At 45.3% G+C, this 19,353-nt stretch overlaps 1 protein-coding gene across 11 annotated transcripts; it reads left to right on the top strand.

Annotated features, from left to right (window-relative positions):
• The first annotated feature begins 4,452 nt into the window (after positions 1-4,452).
• Positions 4,453-18,650, top strand: TRMO (tRNA methyltransferase O). 11 transcript variants are annotated; one of them, XM_070251876.1, is made up of 6 exons: positions 4,788-4,995; positions 5,544-5,616; positions 9,482-9,656; positions 11,871-12,028; positions 14,718-15,371; positions 18,483-18,650. In XM_070251876.1, the coding sequence occupies exons 2-6, from the start codon at positions 5,565-5,567 to the stop codon at positions 18,629-18,631; spliced, it is 1,188 nt and encodes a 395-aa protein (XP_070107977.1). In that variant the 5' UTR covers positions 4,788-4,995; positions 5,544-5,564; the 3' UTR covers positions 18,632-18,650. The 11 variants fall into 11 exon arrangements, with proteins under 11 accessions (XP_023485483.1, XP_023485485.1, XP_023485484.1 ...); XM_070251875.1 differs by having other exon boundaries at positions 18,201-18,650; XM_023629715.2 differs by lacking the exons at positions 4,788-4,995; positions 5,544-5,616 and adding an exon at positions 4,453-4,618 and having other exon boundaries at positions 18,201-18,650.
• Positions 18,651-19,353: the final 703 nt, after the last annotated feature.

Below are 19,353 nucleotides of genomic sequence, written 5' to 3'. Positions count from 1 at the left end.
GGCACTCTCACGGGGGGATAAAACAGAAAACAAATAACTACAGAAGAAAATAGTAAGTGCAGTGCCATTTAAATAGCAGATACAGTAGAAGAAATGCTCACTTTTTGCTGGAATGACCTGAAAAAATTACACGAGTGGATCCTTGAAATGGAGAGGATTTTGTATTATAGGTGTGGATAGCAGCATTATTGTATGTGACACAGAGAAGGGGGAATTCAAGACATGTTCAAGAGAGCTGCACGCAAACTACGGTTAATGCAGGGTCCATGTGGGACAGCAGTCCAGTAGGCTAAAAATCTCGTATTATTGGAGCGTTCAGAATTTTGCATACCTAACTAAGAAGTATTTCACTCACTTGTTAGGTAATGGGGAAGTAAGTAAGACTTGTGAACAATGGAGGGGCAGTTTTGGTATTTTAAGGAATATTTATCTGGTAATAATGGTCAGGATTAAGTGAAAATGATGAGACTGGGGGGTGGGAGTAGGAACTACTCCAGGTGAGAAGATGTCTGAAAATCTCCCCTGGTATTTTCTTGGGTGGGGGTTGTTTTCAATGTTCCCTCTGTTCTTACAGAGGACCCAAAGCAAAGACTTCTGCAAATCAAAGTTTGGTTCAGCAAGAGCACACTGCGCAAGCTCTCTCCACAGGCACTGTGCTAGGTACTGGGTTGCAGTGAAGAACGAGGCAGGATCCCAGTCTCTCAGGCATTCATGGTGAAGAACAGTGGTTCTCAACCCTCACAGTACATTTAGAACCACTGGGGAAGCTTCCAGATTACAGAGGCCCAGACGCCTCCCTGGGGATTCTGGCTCACCTGTCTAGGGTGACATCTAGACATAGGTATATTTATTTTTAAATTGTTTTTTGCTTGGTTAAGTTCAGCACATTCTGCTTTGGGGCCAGGGTTCGGTTCCCAGGAGCAGACCTACACCACTGGTTGGTGGCCATGCTGTGGTGGCAACTCACATACAAAATAGACTGGCAAAGATGTTAACTCAGGGAAAATCTTCCTCAAGCAAAAAGAGGAAGATTGGCAACAGATGTTAGCTCAGGGCCAATCTTCCTTGGGACAAAAAAATTTCTTTTGAGGAACAGTTTTAGAATTATAGGAAAGTTGTGAAGATAGTACAGAAGTTCCTGTATGCCTCTCACCCAATTTCTCCTAATGTTAACATCTTACATAACCATGGTCCATTTATCAAAACTTAAGAAATTAAGATCTAACATTAAGTACAGATACTATTTGGATTTCATTAGTTTTTCTATGAACGTCCTTTTTCTGCTTCAGGATCTAATCTAGGATACAACATTGCATTTAGGGTATTTTAAAAGCTCTCTGGATGATTCTAATGTGCAGCTAGGGTTGAGGACCACCGGTATAGTGAGAGGTTACAATGCGGTTTCCTTCCTATCTACCAACTCTCCCCCGCAAACATTAAATCCTCCCCCCCAGGATGCATTAATTGTACAATGATTATTCACATCCCATTATATTACTCAAGTAACATAATGAAGGCAGCATACCACATGACAGTCCCTTATATCTGGATGGCAGTTTGGAATTTATACTTTCACACACACTTTTTAATTTGATCTGCACAAGAGTCTTTTTTTTTTTTTTTGAGGAAGATTAGCCCTGAGCTAACTGCTGCCAATCCTCCTCTTTTTGCTGAGGTAGGCTGGCCCTGAGCTAACATTCATGCCCATCTTCCTCTACTTTATATGTGGGACGCCTGCCACAGCATGGTGTGCCAAGTGGTGCCGTGTCTGCACCGGGCCGGGATCCAAACCGGCGAACCCCGGGCCACCGAGAAGCAGAACGCGTGAACTTCACCACTGCGCCACCGGGCTGGCCCCTCACAAGAGTCTTTGAAACAGGCTGAGCAGTGATGATCATTCCCATTCTATAGATGAGGGAATAACCTCAGGGGGGCTGGGTACTCACCCAAAGTCACAGCTAATTTCCTCAGCGCTTTTCATGATGGTTCTCAACCTTTGGAAACCTTGTCTCACTTTCACCTGCCAGAGTCGGTTAAGATTGGAGAAGAAAGAGTGAACTGAAATCTCAAGTTCTAATGGTGCCGCATTAAGATGAAGCTTAAGAGATGTGCATATGTACAATGTACAAGGCACAGGGGTGAGGGAGATGGGAAGCAGATGGAATGAGGAACAGAGTACGTCAGAGGAAGGGGATCTCCTGCTTCTACCTTGTAGGACTTTCTGCCCAGCCTCTTACCCCTCTCCTATACACACAACCCCTGCCTTCTCGCTATTCTCACCCAAACACCAGTGTGCGTTTGAGAATTTTACAGTTTTCTTCTTGGCTTAGAACCTTGAGGTCACAGAACGAAAGTTTTGCAAGAATCCATCTAGCCCTACTTCGTGCTGCCCTCCTCTTGTGGTAGGTATGACGGTTCTGAAAAATCCATGGGCTCTATGATATTAAGGCTAAAATGATGTGTGAAAAGGTCCAAAGCTTTAATAGACTTTCAAAGGGATCCTTCACTCAAACGAAAAATTAAGAATCAGGATACTGGGGCTGGCTCGGTAGCCAACTGGTTAAGTCCGTGCAATCGCTTAGGGCGGCGGGGTTCCCTGGTTCGGATCCTTGGCGGGGACTTACACACTGCTCATCAGGCCATGCTGAGGTGGCGTCCCACATGGAAGTACTAGAAGGACTAACAACCAGGATATACAACTATGCACTGGGCCTTTGGGGAGAAGAAAAAAAAAAAAGGAAGATTGGCAACAGACATTAGCTCAGGGCCAATCTTCCTCACCAAAAAGCATACCTTTAAAGAAAAAAAAAAGCATCACGATACTGAGAAGTGTTTCTCAAAGTGTAGGTTGATGACCACATGTATTAGAATCATTTAGGTTGTTTTTTTTACGGCATATTCCTAGGTCCTACCTCCAGAGAAAGGGTTGTCTTACAAGCTACAAATAATTATACACAACTGTAGACAAGATAATAAAAGCCTCAAGTCATATGATGAAAGTGCAACATATTTAAGTTCCTGTTTTCGCAAAGAGAAATTTTACCTTTGAAACAGGTAGCGATCTCCATCAGTGTCTCCAAGTCTGCTTTGCACTTCAGTACTTGTCACACTGTGTAACGTATTTTGTGTGTGTGATTATCATCGGATAATGGTATCTAACGCCAGGAGGGCAAATACCTCTCATTCCCTACGCTAGTCTGTCTACGAATTAAGACTCACTTTCAGCAACACCACCATCTAGCGGCAAACGCAGCTACGACGGCCCCAGTTTTACCACGCGGATACAGCGCAGCGGGTCTCAAACTCGTTTCTTCAGCTGCGCACAACTGTTTCTTCCTGGAAAGAGAATAACGGCATTCTTTTCCAAATTTTCGTGTGGAAAGGACCTATCAGAGGACGCCTATACGATTTGGATCAATTTTTAAAGTGTTGTGTTTTTCTTAAACCACAACCTTCTCTTTAAATCTTTGGCTCCTTCTGCTGGTTATTTTCCACTAGTGATATATTAGTCCGTGACAAATGAGCAGGTTTAGAACAGCTTTTCATGGCTGCTAAGCTTTTAAATCTGTGGACTTGTATGCTTTTGACAAATTTATATTGCAGGCAATATGTCTTTTTTCTCTCCCCTGAACCAACAGAAACAGAACACTGTATAGAGAAACCTGATAACTGTGTGGGTGAGAGATGAGTTACAGGTGAGTGGGCAAAACGACAGGCTCTCGGTGCTGGGACAACGGGTCATCGCACGGGATGAAAAAACGATTCTTGCTGGCACTCAACTTTTCAGAGCTGCCCAGGAGCAAAGACCATAACCCCCTCCATGTGTATGGCGTGTCGACTCTCAATTTCCTTCACTTCGGTTCCTGTGAGGTATGGAGGACAAGAAACAGTCTCCACGTCTTACCCCGAATCCGGTGTGGGGCTCCCCATCCCTTAGATTTGAAATAAGGTTTACTTGGGTTCCTTTCTCACAAAATATCGTTTTTATTATGAAGAAATGGGAGCATATAGAGACGTATAATTATCTGTGTATTCCCACCACCCAGAGAATTTTGAACATTTAACATCTGATCATCGTGCTATGCGGTAATTTCATATACCTATCCTTTTTTCTTTAAAAATTTTGCGTCGTGCGTTGGATATGTAGGTTATTATTTCGACAGAAGACATTTTGGCGCGTAAATCTTCACGGATGTGTCCCCCTTGCAAAGCGCGCGATCTCGGAGTGGCTCACTGCCCTGAAAGGGCGGGAAGGGCCAGCAGGTCCGCGCGGGACCACCGAGTCGCGGGCTCGGAGGAGGAACCGAGGCCGGGATGACACCGTCGCGCAGTCCCAGCCGCGACCTCCCGGCCGCCCGCGCGCGCGCTCGAGCCCGGCCTCGCCCCCGAGTCCCGCGACGCCGCCCGCCGCGCGCCCCCCTCCCCGCGCGCGCCCGAGCCCGGCCTCGCCCCTCCGGCGCGCCTACTGCGCAGGCCCCAGGCATGGTGACCGGAAGCGGAAAGCTCGCGCGCGCCAGGCTGGTCTCGCTGTGAGCGGCAGCCATGCGCGGCCTGCAGGAGCGCGGGCCCGGCCCCGCAGCGACCCCGTGCGGGTGCGTGAAGCCGGCTCTGGAGACAGGTAACTGCCAAGAGGCTGGCGGTGCGGCGCTCAGGAGAGGCCTGGGTGCCGGCGGCCGACCTCACCGCAGGGAGGGACGCGGGAAGCGAGACCTCCAGCCGCGGGGCGTCCTGCTCCTGCTTAATGTGAAGGTGCGGGTCACGTGCGCCAGCGACCACGTGATGCGTCTGAGAGGCGAGCCGGTGACGGCATCTGAGGTTCGGGTCTGGGTGGCTGTGGTCCGTCTGGTCTTGGCGCGGTGGCCAGGACGGCCACGTGCAGCGCCGCGGCCCTTGCCTTGGGGGTTGTCGCTGGGATAGGAGAGCGCGTCGCACTGCCGCTGGTGTGCGCGTCAGAGGGAACACGCGGCGGGAGAGAAGCGCGCTGTGCTGGAGGAAGTGAGGCAGCGCGCGGGCGCGGGTCGCTTTACACGGGGCCTGGGGAGATGGGCGTGGATTTGTTTCTCTATTTCCACCTCTTTATATAGCACAGAATGTATTAAGTTTAGAAACTAGAGGAAGCAAATGGAAGAAAAAGGAGTCGGCCATCACCCAGAGAACACCACTGTCAATGTCTCGCTGTCTGCTTTCCGTACTTGTTTCAGCGCATTCACACCAGAAATCTGAGTGGCTAGGCGAGCCCGCTGTTTTATAAATTTAAAAAAAAGCTTGTCATAAGAATCTTTACATGGCAATTAATCATTTTAACTCTAAGAGGTTGCACACTATTTTGTTTTCTAGATGTGCTCTAACTTATTTAGCCTGTTTCCTGTTTTGGGGCATTTAGGTTATTGCCAGTTCTAGATGAAACTTCTTTTTTTTTCTTTGAGGAAGATTAGCCCTGAGCTACCTGCTGCCAATCCTCCTCTTTTTGCTGAGGAAGATTAGCCCTGAGCTAATGTCCATGCCCATCTTTCTCTATTTTATATGTGGGACACCTGCCACAGCATGGCTTGCCAAGTGGTGCCATGTCCACAGCTGGGATCCGAATCGGTGAACCCTGGGCTGCAGAAGCTGAAGGTGCGAACTTAGCACTACGCCATGGGGCGGCCCCTAAATGAAAGTTCTTGAAATTAAAATCTTTGCCTGTGTTCAAAATGTTTAACTTAAATTTCCTAGAAGTACTGTTATCTAGTCAAAGGTTGTACTCATTTAAAAAAAACGGTTGCACACTGCCGGATTCCAGGTCTAATATTTTGACAGGCAGGAAAGAGCAGGGCTCAGAGGTGGATAGAGCGTGGGGCTGGGGAGCTGGAAGTCTGGAGGGGAGAACGGGCAGATATGGGAACCATTGATCGGATCTGGGTTGTAGAGAACCTTGAATACCAGTCAGACACATGACATCTGCTACCTGTGGGGAACTGGGAAATTTAGACAGTAGCGTGGCGTGAGGAACTCAGTCTGGAAGATTGGTGTACTGTGTTTGGAGGAGGGGAGGGACAGGCGGAGGGGGGACAGACTATAACAAGGTTAATTTAATAGTCCAGGCAAGAGCTGAAAAGGACCTGAACTTTCCTTGTGTATAGAAAACTCTGCGTTAATAACCAATTGGTTTTTTTCTTACTACACAATTAATACAGTTGTAATGTTGAAATGAGTGAAAAGCCTGAGCAAAGCCCTTAAAAGCTACTCCTTGCTGACATCTTCTCCTATACTAGGTGCTTTATGTGTTTTAGTAATCTTACAGCTTTCCAAGACAGGTCTTCTTGTTTCATAGCTGAGAAAACTGAGATTCAGAGAGGTAAGCAGTTTTGCCCAAGGTTACACAGCTAGTGGAGTGGCCCTATGTTGCTTTTGTCCGTTCTCCTTTCTGGTGCCAGTCATAACCCTCCGTGTTCCTTTGGGAGGAACCCTGAAGGAACCACTTCTCTCCCTTGCCGTAGGTTGTCATGCCATTACTACTCTGCCACACCTGAGCTTGTCCCTGTCCTACGCGTAAGGCAGTTTGATTTAATTGTTGATTTACTGGTCCATCTCTGTCAAGATACTGGACACCCTGGAGGATGAGAATTGGTTCTTGTTTGTGTCTGTACCCAGGCATTTAGCACAGGGCTTACCAAGTGCAAGGCGCTTACTGTTACTTTGTTTTTTGAGATATGAGGTAAGAGGAAGAAGATTAGGATTCCCCTGGGTGGACGTTCTCAGGCCTCCACTTCAAGTAGAGCATTCAAATAGCATTTATATTTGGAAATTATTGAGTGTTTATGTTTCAAGCGCTTATTTTCCCAAGAACAGGGGCACAGAGAATAGATAAATAGGTTTCTGAGGGTTCGGACATATTAGAATGTGCTGAGTTCCCACTAGGTTGTTAAGTGGACATCTGATATGTTGAGTGTGGTCCCAGAGACTGAAGAGTGACGCAGTTGACGGACTCCTACGGCGCAGCTCCGTGAGCATGCTTTCAGTCCATTACTCAACCAGCGTTACCCTGCTCTGTTTACAGGAATGCTCGGACGATTGGACTCAATCTAACTGGTGACAGCTTAGTTTATCGTAGCTTATGTGTCACCTCTGAGGAACAGGTATAGCCTGATTCGATGAAGCAGTGGCTCAGTGAGTTATAAAGTTGTAGGCCCCCCGTCCCGTGGTCAGGGGCAGGGTCTTTAGTCATTATTGCCGAGATGACATTTCCCATGATATTGAAGCACATCGTGAGAGTCTCCCCAACCAACTGGTAACTCCACTGTGATAAGAGTTCCTGTTTTGTGTCTTTTCCCCAAACTTAGTACAATGCCTAGCAATTGTAGACACTTGGAAAGTGTGTTAAACAAATGAAAACAGGACACAAGGATCCCTGTTGATTAGGTTAGGAGTCTTTTTTGGCCATTTTTCTTCAGGATGTTTTAATGAACACCAGAGAATTGTTTGACCTCAGTTTCTTCATCTTTAAGATGTTTATCTATTCCACAGAGCATAGAGGAGGATCAAAAAAAAAAAAGAATGTAACATACTTGGGAAAAAGGTCATCAAAAACATATACAGTATGAATGGATCTTAGAATCATAATATTGAAAGAGAGAAAGCAACTCTGAGAAGATAACATACAGTTTGATATGAGTTTTTATAGAGCTCAAAGACAAAATAATGAAATGTTGTTTAGGCATGCTTATGCATGTGATAAAATCAGTTAAAAAGAAAGTGAATGATAAATGACTACATTCAGGTTCCCGTTATCTCAGGGGGAAAGGAGGGCCGTGGCGTGGGAGAGAAGCAACATAAAAAGATGTAGGTTATTGGTAAAGCTCTAGTTCTGGGGGGAGGGCAGGGTACACAAGATTTTAGTATAATATTATGCTTTATGACTTACATGTATGTTGCATATACTATTTTATATGTATCAAATAATTTACTTTTTAGAAGTGAAATTAATGAAAGGTACTGCGAGGGGTAGCCTCAGGCCCTTTGCTGGTAGGACAGATTTAATGGAAGCCGGAAGTAACCTGAAGGTCTAGAGTGTCTTTGTATCATCTCTTAAAAGAAGTTAATAAAGCCTTCATGAAATGTGAAAAAGAAGTTATCTGTAAATCAAAAATGGTAGTCGTGCGTACCTTGGACTCTAAACCTATATTGATGCTGCCTGGCCAACTTTTTCTTCTTTTGAAAGGAGTTACTGCTTTAAAAAAATTTTTTTTAATGATTTGTGATTATTGCAAAAATTTCAAATATTATATAAATTACAAAGTTAAATATAAAAACAACCCAAAAAGGGGCTGGCCCCGTGGCCGAGTGGTTAAGTTCGCGAGCTCCGCTGCAGGCGGCCCAGTGTTTCGTTGGTTCGAATCCTGGGCGCAGACATGGCACTGCTCATCAGACCACGCTGAGGCAGCGTCCCACATGCCACAACTAGAAGGACCCACAACGAAGAATATACCACTATGTACTGGGGGGCTTTGGGGAGAAAAAGGAAAAAAAAATCTTTAGAGTAACATTTGAAAAAAAAAAAACACCCAAAAATCTCTCCATTCATTTTAACCGCTGTTAATATTTTGGTGAATTTTCTTACAGATAACTTTCTAGACATGTGTGTACATATTTAGATAGGTACATATATAAACCAAATTGTCATAAATAGGATGATGTTATATATATTCCTTCATATTTTCACTTTACATTTTAATCAGTTTAGGCTTACATAATCCTTTTTTCCATGCAACATTAGTTTTTTGAAGTACGTACCCTCTTGTAGGCAATACTAGACAGTGAGAACACAGCAGGAGACAAGACAGAAAAACACCTACCCATGTGGAGCCTACATTCTGGAAGGGCAGAGTGCTACTGGACCAAGCCTAACCTGAAATCTACTCTGCCTCTAGATATTTTAGTAGTATGGCCCCATGCCCTCACTCTGTTGTTCAATTAAACTAGTTTGTTTTGTATCTTCTGTTGTTTTCCACTGAAAGCATCTGTACTTATGTACAACGATGGTCTCCATTTCTTGCATTATTCTTTGCCTTGTATTTCACACTCCAGCCAATCAAAATGGCTTGTTCCCTGCATATGCTACAACATTTCTCATTAAGTTTGTGCATGTTTTTCCCTCTATTTGAGATACCCTCTTAGTCTTGACCAAGGTCACGTAACTTAGTAATGACAGCATAGAATTTGAATTATGGTCATAATAGGTCTTCAAAAAATGCCCTCTTCCTTTCATTCTTTCTTTCTTAGACCTGTGCTCTTTCCAGTCTATCGTCTAAGGGGATATAATAATGTGTATGGAGTGATGAGGGTATTTGTACGTATTCACGAATACTGCAAGAATCGTGTTTTATAGTTGCGTAGCACCTAGTAGATTTTAACACTGTGAAATCCATGCATTAAAGATAACTTGTTTTAATCTTTGCTTGACCTTTTGACTAATGATTTCTTATCTAATTTTCTTCTGTAGGCAATCTTTTAACTGAGCCAATTGGCTACTTGGAATCCTGTTTCTCAGCCAAGAATGGTACTCCAAGGCAGCCGTCCATTTGTAGTCATTCACGGGCTTGTTTGAGGATTAGAAAGAGCATCTTTAATAATCCTGAACATTCCTTGATGGGTTTAGAACAGTTTTCTCACGTTTGGTAAGTTGTTTTATAGTTAGAAGTGGTACTTTGGGCCAGAACTTGTGCCTGAGTAAAGTACTCCAGTTGGGGCAACCTTGGAGGCTGCTGTCCAGACTCCCCTCGCCTGTCGCATGGAACTCCTGGGCTGTATTCATGCGCGTGATTGTCTGCATAACTTGGACACCCTCAGGGGAGCTCGGGATCCACCGAGGGGTGCTTTCCATTTGCCATTGGTTCTGACTGTGATGAACACCTTCTGTTGAGCTGAAATCTGTAGACCTTTCTTGATTGTGTCCATGAGTCATTGTTCTGTCCTCTAGACCAGGGGGTGGTAAGCTACGGTCCATGGACCAAACCCATCCTCCCTTCTGTTTTTGTAAGTAGGTTTATGGGAGCACAGCCACGCACACTTGTGGATGTGGTGTTGATGGGTGCATTTGTGCTACAGTGGTGGAGTTGAATAGTTACAGCAGAGACTGGTTGGCCCACAAACTCTAAAATATTTACTGTCTGCCCTTTTACAGAAAAAGTTTGTGGACTCTGCTCTAGACCCACAAAGAATTAAGTCTATTCTTCCTAAAAGATAAAAGAGACCTTAGAAGTCTGGATACTTTACATAGTGTTACCTGTGTTAGGGCCTGTGTTGTGCCGGTGGTAGTTGCTGTCGCTTGGAGTGCTGTCTGTCCATTCTTCCTCACTCCAGCATCAGCAGTCTGGATTGGTCTGATTTTACTGGTGAAGACCTAAAATTAAGTGTTTATTCTGAAATAGCTTATTTTTTGTATTACTTTGGAGACTTGAGTAGAGTAGAAAGAACATGGGTGTTCTGACGTAGTTTGTATGATCTTAGTTGAATTAAGTTAAAAACATGACTGATATAAACCATGGACTCACAAGTATTTAAAGAGATGTTCCCTTATCTCTCCTATTTTTCCCCTCTCGTCCCCACCTCCCAGTGCTCTTCAGAGGTGATCACCGTTAACAGCTCACTGTCTTTCCTGCCAGACCTTTTCTTTTTTTCTTTTTCTTTTTTAATTCACGTAGAAGCATAAATATGCACATTTAGAGTGGGTGTTTGTTTTTAAAAATCGAATATGTTCTCTTCACTTAGTATATATCATGACAGTACATAGAGATTTTCCTTTTTTGCTTTAACGGCTGCCTATTGCAAAATACAGAGGTCCCATGATTTGATCTCTTTCTTGTTAGTGGAGAATGACTTTGCTATGACGGTAATGCTGTAACAAACCCCCTGAGACGCATATCCTTGAGCACCTACATATTTTTATGAATAGAATATCAGAAATGGATATATTGGGTTAGAGGGTGCACATATTCATAATTTTGGAGAGCTGCTGCCAAATTACCCTCTAAAAAAACAATTTATACTTCAAAGGTATTTGAAAATGACCTTTTCCCTACACCCTTGCCAACACTACGTTATCAATTTTTTACATTTTTTTCCCTGACAGGGAAAAATAGGACATACTTGTTTTTCAGTTTACTGTCTTACTCGTTGGTGAGCTTTGACATTTTTTCTTATGTTTGTTGACTATTTCTGCTTCTTTTGTAAATTGCTTATTCCTGTTCTTTGCTTAGTTTCCTTATATTCAGTTGTCCTTCACTTTATGATTGATGGGAACAGTTTATATACCGCAGATATTAACCCATTACATGTAGCAGACGTTTTCTCCTGGGATGGCATTTTGTAGTATGTAAATTCAATGATTTAATGAATTCAAATCTGTTATTGTTTTTCTTCATGGATTCCTGCTTTTGTATCTTGTATAAGAAGACCTAGTCAAGTTATTTAACATTTCTGAGCCTCAATTTCCTCATCCTTAAAATGGGGGAAAAGTTATACCTTTTTGGGTTGTTAAGAGAATTGAAGGAAATGAGTATAAAAATGTCTAGCATAGTGCCTGGCGCATGGCAGGCACTTACTTAGCAACTATTGTTTAATCAGACATTTGACAAGGTCCACTCAGCTTCTACCGTGTGCTGGGCCTTGTGCTTGGGGCAAAGGATGCAGAGATGCGACTCTGTCTGCCTTCAAGAAATGGGAATGGTGTTATTTTTTTTCCCCCACTGATTACATTTTAATACCATTAAAAGCATTCTTTCTGTTTTAATTTTAATTTGTAGGGATTAAAGTTTTTTCCTCCCTCAAATCATAATGCTAAATTAACTTGTGCTCTTTTCTTACTCACTGATTTGGTTTATTTTCAATAGGATTTTGTTTGTTTTTCACAAAAATGGTCATTTGAGCTGTAAGGCAAAAGTGCAGCCTCCCAGGCTGAATGGTGCGAAGACTGGCGTCTTCTCCACGAGGAGCCCGCATCGTCCCAACGCCATAGGCCTGACCCTGGCCAAACTGGAAAAGGTAGAAGGTAACGCATTTCTTTCTACTTTTACCTTTGTTTCCTTAACCAAAAGCAATCTTCTAAAATCAACGTAGTATTCAGCAGTGGCTGTTATTCAGACAAGTAACAATGATGTTAATTAAAAAACCACCAGACATTGAAGAAAAAATGAAATGATTAAAAGAGTGTAGCGTTGAAACACTTTGAAATTAGCTCTCATGGGATGCTCAGGGTTTGTTTATATCGTTGCATTTACCAAAAGTTATTAAAGTACTGAAAAATAACTCTTAAGATTTCATAATCATTAAATTAGTAACCAAATTTTCTGACTTGCAATGCAATAAATACAAAATGATTCAAAACTAATTAGACACTTTCAAAATTTAACACACAGTAATTGGTTGTACGTGCGTGTATGATAAGCACAGAGGGTGGTGGTGTGTCATTTCCTCCTTCCAGCCGTGAGGAGGTGAACGCCTGGAGGCTGCAGTGCGCCTGTCAGCTGTGACGTGTGGCAGAGGGTCTGGAATGAACCGCACTGTAGGGTCCGACACCTGTCAGATTGTGAGAGGACCTGTGCAGAACACCAGATTAGTTTTAACTGTGTGTTCGCATATAACCTGGGTACTGAGCCGTACATTTCTAGAGAGCATCCAGTTCTCGAGTCCCCCTCACCTAATCAGCACATTTGTTAGAGAGGCAGAAGATGGAACGGCAGGTAGACGGGAGTCAGGAGACCATTCCAGACTTCTGCCTGCTTGTTTGTAAAGTGGGCAAAGGAGAAGAATCTGCCTCTCTGGGACTCCACAGGAGATTTTTGAGAATCTTAAGAAACAAAAGCCCTCAGAGTACTTCTCAGGCTATTGGGTGCTAAAAAGATGAGAGCAGTTATTTAGCTGGTTCTTTCCCAGAACGTGAACTCCCCTACTGGATTGTGTTTAGCCAGGCCTTTGATAGGTTTTCCAGAAAAATTCTGTAGCTGATCCAACTTGAGCTTTCTCAGTTTGTGGTGGCTAACCAACTTAGGTAGCCGTACTGGGACATTTTATGATCATTTGTGCAGCCCAGACATGTTTTCTGAGCACTGAATATGCGCCAGGCGTTGCTCTAGGTGCTGGGGATAGAGTGGTAAAGGAACCAGATGGAGCTCCCCGCCCTGCAGAAGAACTCGGCATCCTGATGGGGGCTAATCAGAAGGCGGGAGCAGACACAGCAGCACTGGACGCTCTCACTGAACAGGCATGGTGGTGACCACGGGTGTTTGTGCGGCGCTTTACAGTTTATAGATGATGTTCATGTGTGTTACCTCTCACTGGCTCTGTGGGTTTGAGAGGGTAGCGGTCTCCACTTTATGCATGAGAGCACTGAGGCTCTTTAATGTATCACTTAGAAGGTCAAGTCATCCTTTCAAAGCTCCAAGTTCATTCACAGTAAGCATGTTTGAGAAATCAGTCCTTTGTTAGTCATATTTTTCTTAAATAGAGGCAGAATTGAATGTGATCACATGCAGTTTTTTGATTCTCGTTTGGCCAGTTTCTCAAACATGAAGTTAGTAGACTGCACCAGTAGCAGGAACTGAACAGCAGCTGTGTGAGACAGCAGGAGTCTTGTCATTAATATTTGGTAATGGTGACTTAGGTTTTGCTTAATTGCTTGAGTCTTGATGGAGTGTTAGATTTCTGATGCTGTGTAACAAATTACCATGCACTTAGCAATTTAAACAACGCATAGTTCTTATGTGTATGAGACGTTACTATGTTGTTGTGGGTCAGAAGTATGGGCACAGCTTGGCTGGGTCCTCCACTTAGGATCTCGCCAGACTGCGGTTAAGGTGTCAGCTGGAACGAGTTCTTATCTGGAGGCTTGAGTGTGGAAGAATCTGCTTCTGCTCACTCAGGTTGTTGGCAGAATTCACTGCCTTGTAGTTGTGGGACTGAGGGCCCCGGCTTCTTGCTTGTTGTTGGCTGGTGGCTGCCCTCGGTTCGAGGTGGCCGCCATAGTGCCTGGAGACCACCTGCAGTTCCTTGCCCTGTGGGCTTTCCCAGTGTGGCTGCTTGCTTCGTCAAGCCCACAAGGAGAGTCTCTGAAGTGAGTCTGCCAGTAAGCACGGGAGCCTTAGACAGCAGAGTGTAGTCACTGGAGGGATGCCCACTCATACTCAAGAGCAAGGGATTATGCAAGGCTGTGAACACCAGGAAGTGGGCATCATGGGGGCCACCTTAGAGTCTGTTTGCCTTGGTGGAAACCCTCATGTGTCCCACAGAGATGATATGGAGGACTCTGATGTGCCTGGAACAGAGTTAGAAGCCCCAGTGAGGCAAAGATGAGTTGGTGTCACCCAAGGCTCAAGGACCTACTCACTGTCTAGGGAGAGAGACTGTAAGGAGGTCATTGCCCCAGACCATGTGGAAGGGGCTCTCGGAGAGGTTTCTACTGATTCCACGGTGGAACCCGGAGGAAAGAACTTGGGCCTGGAAGAGCCAGATTTGTAGAAGAGGTGTTATGTGAGAGCCTTGAAGGGCAAGTAGGAGTTTGACAGGTAGAGAAGAGGATGGATTTCCAATTAGAGAGAAAAGTGTGTGTTGGCAGGTGTACAAGCCTGGTGTGAGAGAGTTGTGAGTAAGCTTGGTGGGGTGAGCAGACGATGTTGGTTCTCCAGTTGTCTGTGCTGTTCTTCATTGTTAACGTTTCTAAGAGGATGTCTCTCGCATTATAGGTGGAGCTGTCTACCTTTCTGGAATTGACATGATTCATGGCACACCCGTACTAGACATAAAGCCCTACATAGCTGATTATGACTCGCCACAAAATTTGATTGAGCCTTTAGGGGACTTTAACCTACAGAATAACCAACCTAAAACAAAAACTGTGTCCCCGTCTGATGGCAAGAGTGACAGCTGTGAGCAACAACAGCTCTCAGGATACGGCAAACCATCACCCTACAGATGCACTGAGGAGAAACCTGAGTATTCTGAAGACGGAGCTTCAGGAGACAACGACGTGAAGCATGACAGGGCAGAAATCCAGCAAAGCTTGCCTGAGCACAGGGAGAGAGTGGCGAGCTTGGGTTCAGAACCGAGAAGTGGTCAGAGTCCGAGTGTGGCAGAAGAGCAGGTGGGCCCGCCTCGCCTGGAGCAGAGCCCTTCAGAGGAAGGTGCAGATGAGAGGCTGAGGGCAGGGGAAGCAGCAGTGGTCCCACCAGGACACAGCGCGAAGAGGCGGCCGGCAGCTCCTCCCCACCCTTCCAGGACGGCGGCTGCAGCCCACGGCACTGTGGTTCCCGCCTGGGTGAGGGAGGCCCCCGCGGCCCCCTTGGAAGTCCGGTTCACTCCTCACGCGGAGATGGACCTCGGGCACCTCAGTTCAGAAGGTGAACCAGGCACTTTCCATTTCTTATATCTGAATGAGAGATGAGCTTTTCCTAGGAGATTTAGCCCAATTTGGTACTTCTGAGGGCAGTTCTAACAGAGTATGTGTCAGTGTGACTGGTGGTAAAGAAGTGTAGGAGTATAAAATAATATTTGGGCAACACCCTCATCTGACGACTTTCATTCGGCACCTGCTTGTGCTGCACAGCGAGCCCCAGGCTGAGCGTGGGCTGCCTCATGAGGCGGCCGTGCTTTAGGGTCTGGTGTCTGCTGGTACAGTAGTTCTTGGAGTTTCAAACAGCATTCAGAAGCTACAGTGTGCTTGTTCTGTACTTAAGCAGATGAAGATTTTTCGTCTGTTGACTGTCTGACTAGAGGAATGTCCCATCTTACTCTGTCAGGTGGCTGGTAGCTCAGCCTCTGGCTCTGAGCCCAGGAGTAGAAGGAGAGAGGGTGTTAGCACGGGAGTTGTCCCCATAACGTCCCTGCACTGGAGAGAAACCCTTGACTGCAGAAGAGAGGCCGAGGGCGGGCAACTGGAGTCTGTTTACTCTAACGTCTGCTTCTCGCCATGCTGTCTGGTCTCTCCAGCCCACCGCAGATCCCAAGCAGCAAATCTAGAAGGAAGGAGTGGGTGCAGTGCTTCCAGCTAGTTGCCAAGGAGATGTCAGAGTCCATCGCCACTGGAGGGCTGTGCTTCTCCTTCTTTCCTGGGGGTCTCTGTTTCATAAGCAAATCGCTGGATTGTCCAGTTGGTTTTGTTTGTGAGGGTTGTTCACCCCTGTGTGCAGCTGATGGGGGAGCAAGGGCGGTTCTAAAAGGATTTGGTAGAACGGAGCAGTACTGCCTGCAAGATACCTCATATTTACACTGACCCCTTGGCTTGTGTTTATCGTGCATGCATCCTACTTTGGAAAGTTTTGTGTTTTTTAAACTATAGTGCTGTGTGTCTGAGAGGTGACAGTATGCCTTATTGACAAAAAATGGTTAAAAAGAGAGATTATGAAATACAATTATAAAGCGGGGACTGACTTCTAACAGAGAGGAGAATTTAGAGCCAGCACAGACATGAGAAATGACCTCAGAAAGTTCAGAATCTAGAAGAGGTGAAAGATACTGAAATGTCGGGGAACTGGCTCTGGAATGGAATGCTGTGGGCACACGAGGGAGAAAAGGCTTCTGACTTGGGGAGTGGGAAGGAAATCTGGGAAGGCTTCCTGTAAGAAAAGGCATTGGAGCTGAGCCTGGAAGGATGAGTAGGCAGGGAAGTGAGAGGGGCACCTGCACCAAAGGAACAGCCGTGCCACGGCCTGCAGCTCCTGCCAGAGCACTGTCACTGAAGAGTGTGCTGTATTTGCATCTCGTCTGTTTTGAGTGGCCTTACAGTTATTTTATGAGCCATGCAATAAAGGAATATTATCACTGCATAATTGACCCTTGGTTTGTGACCAGAAATTGACCTTCATGGCTTTACTTACCAGCTTATGTATTGGACGTAGCCCAGAGTGATTTTTAGCTGTTTTCTGAAAACTGAGTGTACTTTCAGAAGGACAAAGGTCTACCACGCTGCAGATGCTGTTTTGAGCAGGGACAGCATTGTTTAAAGCACATACCTGTTTTTGGTTGTGTGTTCCATTGTAGCTATTAAAAACTAGGTCATTGGGCCGGCCCCGTGGGGCAGTGGTTAAGTCTGCATGTTCTGCTTCGGTGGCCCAGGGTTCACTGGTTCAGATCCCGGGTGTGGACATGGCACCGCTTGGCATGCCATGCTGTGGGAGGCGTCCCACATATAAAGTAGAGGAAGATGGGCACGGATGTTAGCTCAGGGCCAGTGTTCCTCAGCAAAAAGAGAAGGATTGGCAGTGGATGTTAGCTCAGGGCTAATCTTCCCCAAAAAAACCCCCCAAAACTAGGTCACAGCTCCTGTTTAGTTTAAGTTTTGTGCATACCGTATTTTAGAAGTTAAAATGCGTCCACAATGATACAAACATAGGGAGTTTTGCCGCTTGACAGAGGAAGCCTCTGTTTCCCTGAAATACACACGGGGTGGGACGGAGTGGCCTGTTCCCGAGAGATGGGTTGGACTTTCTCAGTGTTTCCGTTTCACTGTTTCCACAAAGACTCTCGTGTCCTGTTCCTTAGGGAGTATGGGGTCACTTTAACTGTGGGGCTCTGATGCGGCTCTCTAGGCACTCTCCCTGGCTATCGCCAGTGCTCCGGGTACATGTGGGTTTAGTCCTCTTTCTTGTGGCTTTCTGAGAATACTGGGACTGCCACGCGTGGTCCCTGACCACGCCTCCACTCTGGGAAGAAAGTGCGAGACTTTGAATTGATGTCTACATTGAGCACAGAAAAGTGACATTTAGGTTGTCAGAAAATGAAAGCTCAGCTCTCCTAGTTAGAAGACTAAGGAAAAATATCATCATGACAAAATTGGGGGTTATGTTTAATCTAATGACAGTAGATACCACTTGCGGGTGACATTCTCTGTAAAGACTGAACAGATTTCCAAATCTTGTTCATTTTAAGTGATGTTCAAGGAACCAACCAAACTCCAGATTGAAGTTCCCTATAATGAAACTTGACCTGCGTGATTTTTTTTTGCTGAGGAAAATTAGCCCTGACCTAACATCTGTGTCAGTCTTCTTCCACTTTATATGTGGGTTGCTGCCACAGCATGGCTGAAGAATGATATAGGTCCACACCCAGGATCTGAACCTGCAAACCCGGGCCACCAAAGCAGAGCACACGAAACTTAACCATTGTGCCATGGGTCTGGCCCCCTTGACCTGCACGATTTTGAGCATTAAGTTCTGTTCTTCTCATTGCAGATGTCAGTCAGGCTTCATTTAAATATTTTCAATCAGCAGAGGAAGCAAGGTGTGCCATCGAGGCTGTGTTGTCCGCTGACCCTCGGTCTGTATATCGACGGAAGCTCTGCCAGGACCGCCTTTTCTACTTTACTGTAGACACAGCACATGTCACTTGCTGGTTTGGTGATGGCTTTGCAGAGGTTCTAAGGATCAAGCCGGCTTCTGCACCTGTTCAGCTGACTGACCCTGCAGAGTCCCTGGTGTCTCTGGGCTGTAAGTAGCCTCCATCATGTCTTGCAGATTGCGTTGGTGACTGTGGAGGTGGCTGTTGGATTCCTGTGGGAGCTAATGATGGGCCTTCTTTACAGAAAGAAGCAACGGTTTGTGATCTCACTGCCCTGATTGATTTGGGTTGTTCAAAATATTTATTTGTAAAATATGCATTTTAATAAACTGAGAGAGAGAAAATTTCGAGAAATTGCCGTATGCTTTTTGATTGGTCCAGTTCAAGGATCCAGAGGCACTGCCGTCTCAGTGATTTCTGAAAGGGGCTCATAGCTGTTGGCGCTTGATGCCGTGGGACAGAGATCGCTCCAGCAGAGACCGTCAGGCTGAGGGGTCTGCTCAGCATTTCACGTTGGTTTTCCCGTCCGGAAAAGCCCGACCTCTCTGTTTTATTCTAAATCAAACTAAGTTATGATGTCTTAGGAAACTAACCAATCAAAAGCAGTTGGTGATGAAGAGCTGTAGAGATTCAGCTGCTGTGTTGCAGAGACTCGCACACACACGTGTGTCTAGGCATATCTCATTTTGTTGAGCTTTGCTTTTTTCTGCTTCGCAGATACTGCATTTTTTACAAGACCCTCCACCAGCAAAATGATTACAACTTGCTGAAGATTCAGATGATGATTAGCATTTTTTAGCAATATTTGTAAATTAAGATATGTACTTGTTTTTAGATGTAATGCTATTGCACACTTAGACTACAGTAAACATTTTTTTTTAAAGATTGGCACCTGAGCTAACATCTGTTGCCAGTCTTTTTCTTTTTCTTTCTCCCCGAAGCCCCCCAGTACGTAGTTGTATATTCTAGTTTTGAGTACTTCTAGCTGTGGCATGTGGGACGCTGCCTCAGCATGGCTTGATGAGTGGTGCTAGGTCCGTGCTCAGG

The sequence above is a fragment of the Equus caballus genome, chromosome 25 (genome assembly GCF_041296265.1).
Source record: "Equus caballus isolate H_3958 breed thoroughbred chromosome 25, TB-T2T, whole genome shotgun sequence".
Taxonomy (NCBI): Eukaryota; Metazoa; Chordata; class Mammalia; order Perissodactyla; family Equidae; genus Equus; species Equus caballus.
Note: the sequence above shows the minus strand (reverse complement) of the source record. Positions and strands in the feature narration are given on the sequence as shown.

Excerpts from the sequence above, each read along its gene's own strand:
- TRMO (XM_023629715.2), top strand. The coding sequence starts at position 4,543 with ATGCGCGGCCTGCAGGAGCGCGGGCCCGGCCCCGCAGCGACCCCGTGC. Across the intron at positions 4,619-9,481 it reads GAAGCCGGCTCTGGAGACAG|GCAATCTTTTAACTGAGCCA; the intron begins GTAACTGCCAAG and ends TTTCTTCTGTAG. Across the intron at positions 15,372-18,200 it reads CGGGCACCTCAGTTCAGAAG|ATGTCAGTCAGGCTTCATTT; the intron begins GTGAACCAGGCA and ends TTCTCATTGCAG.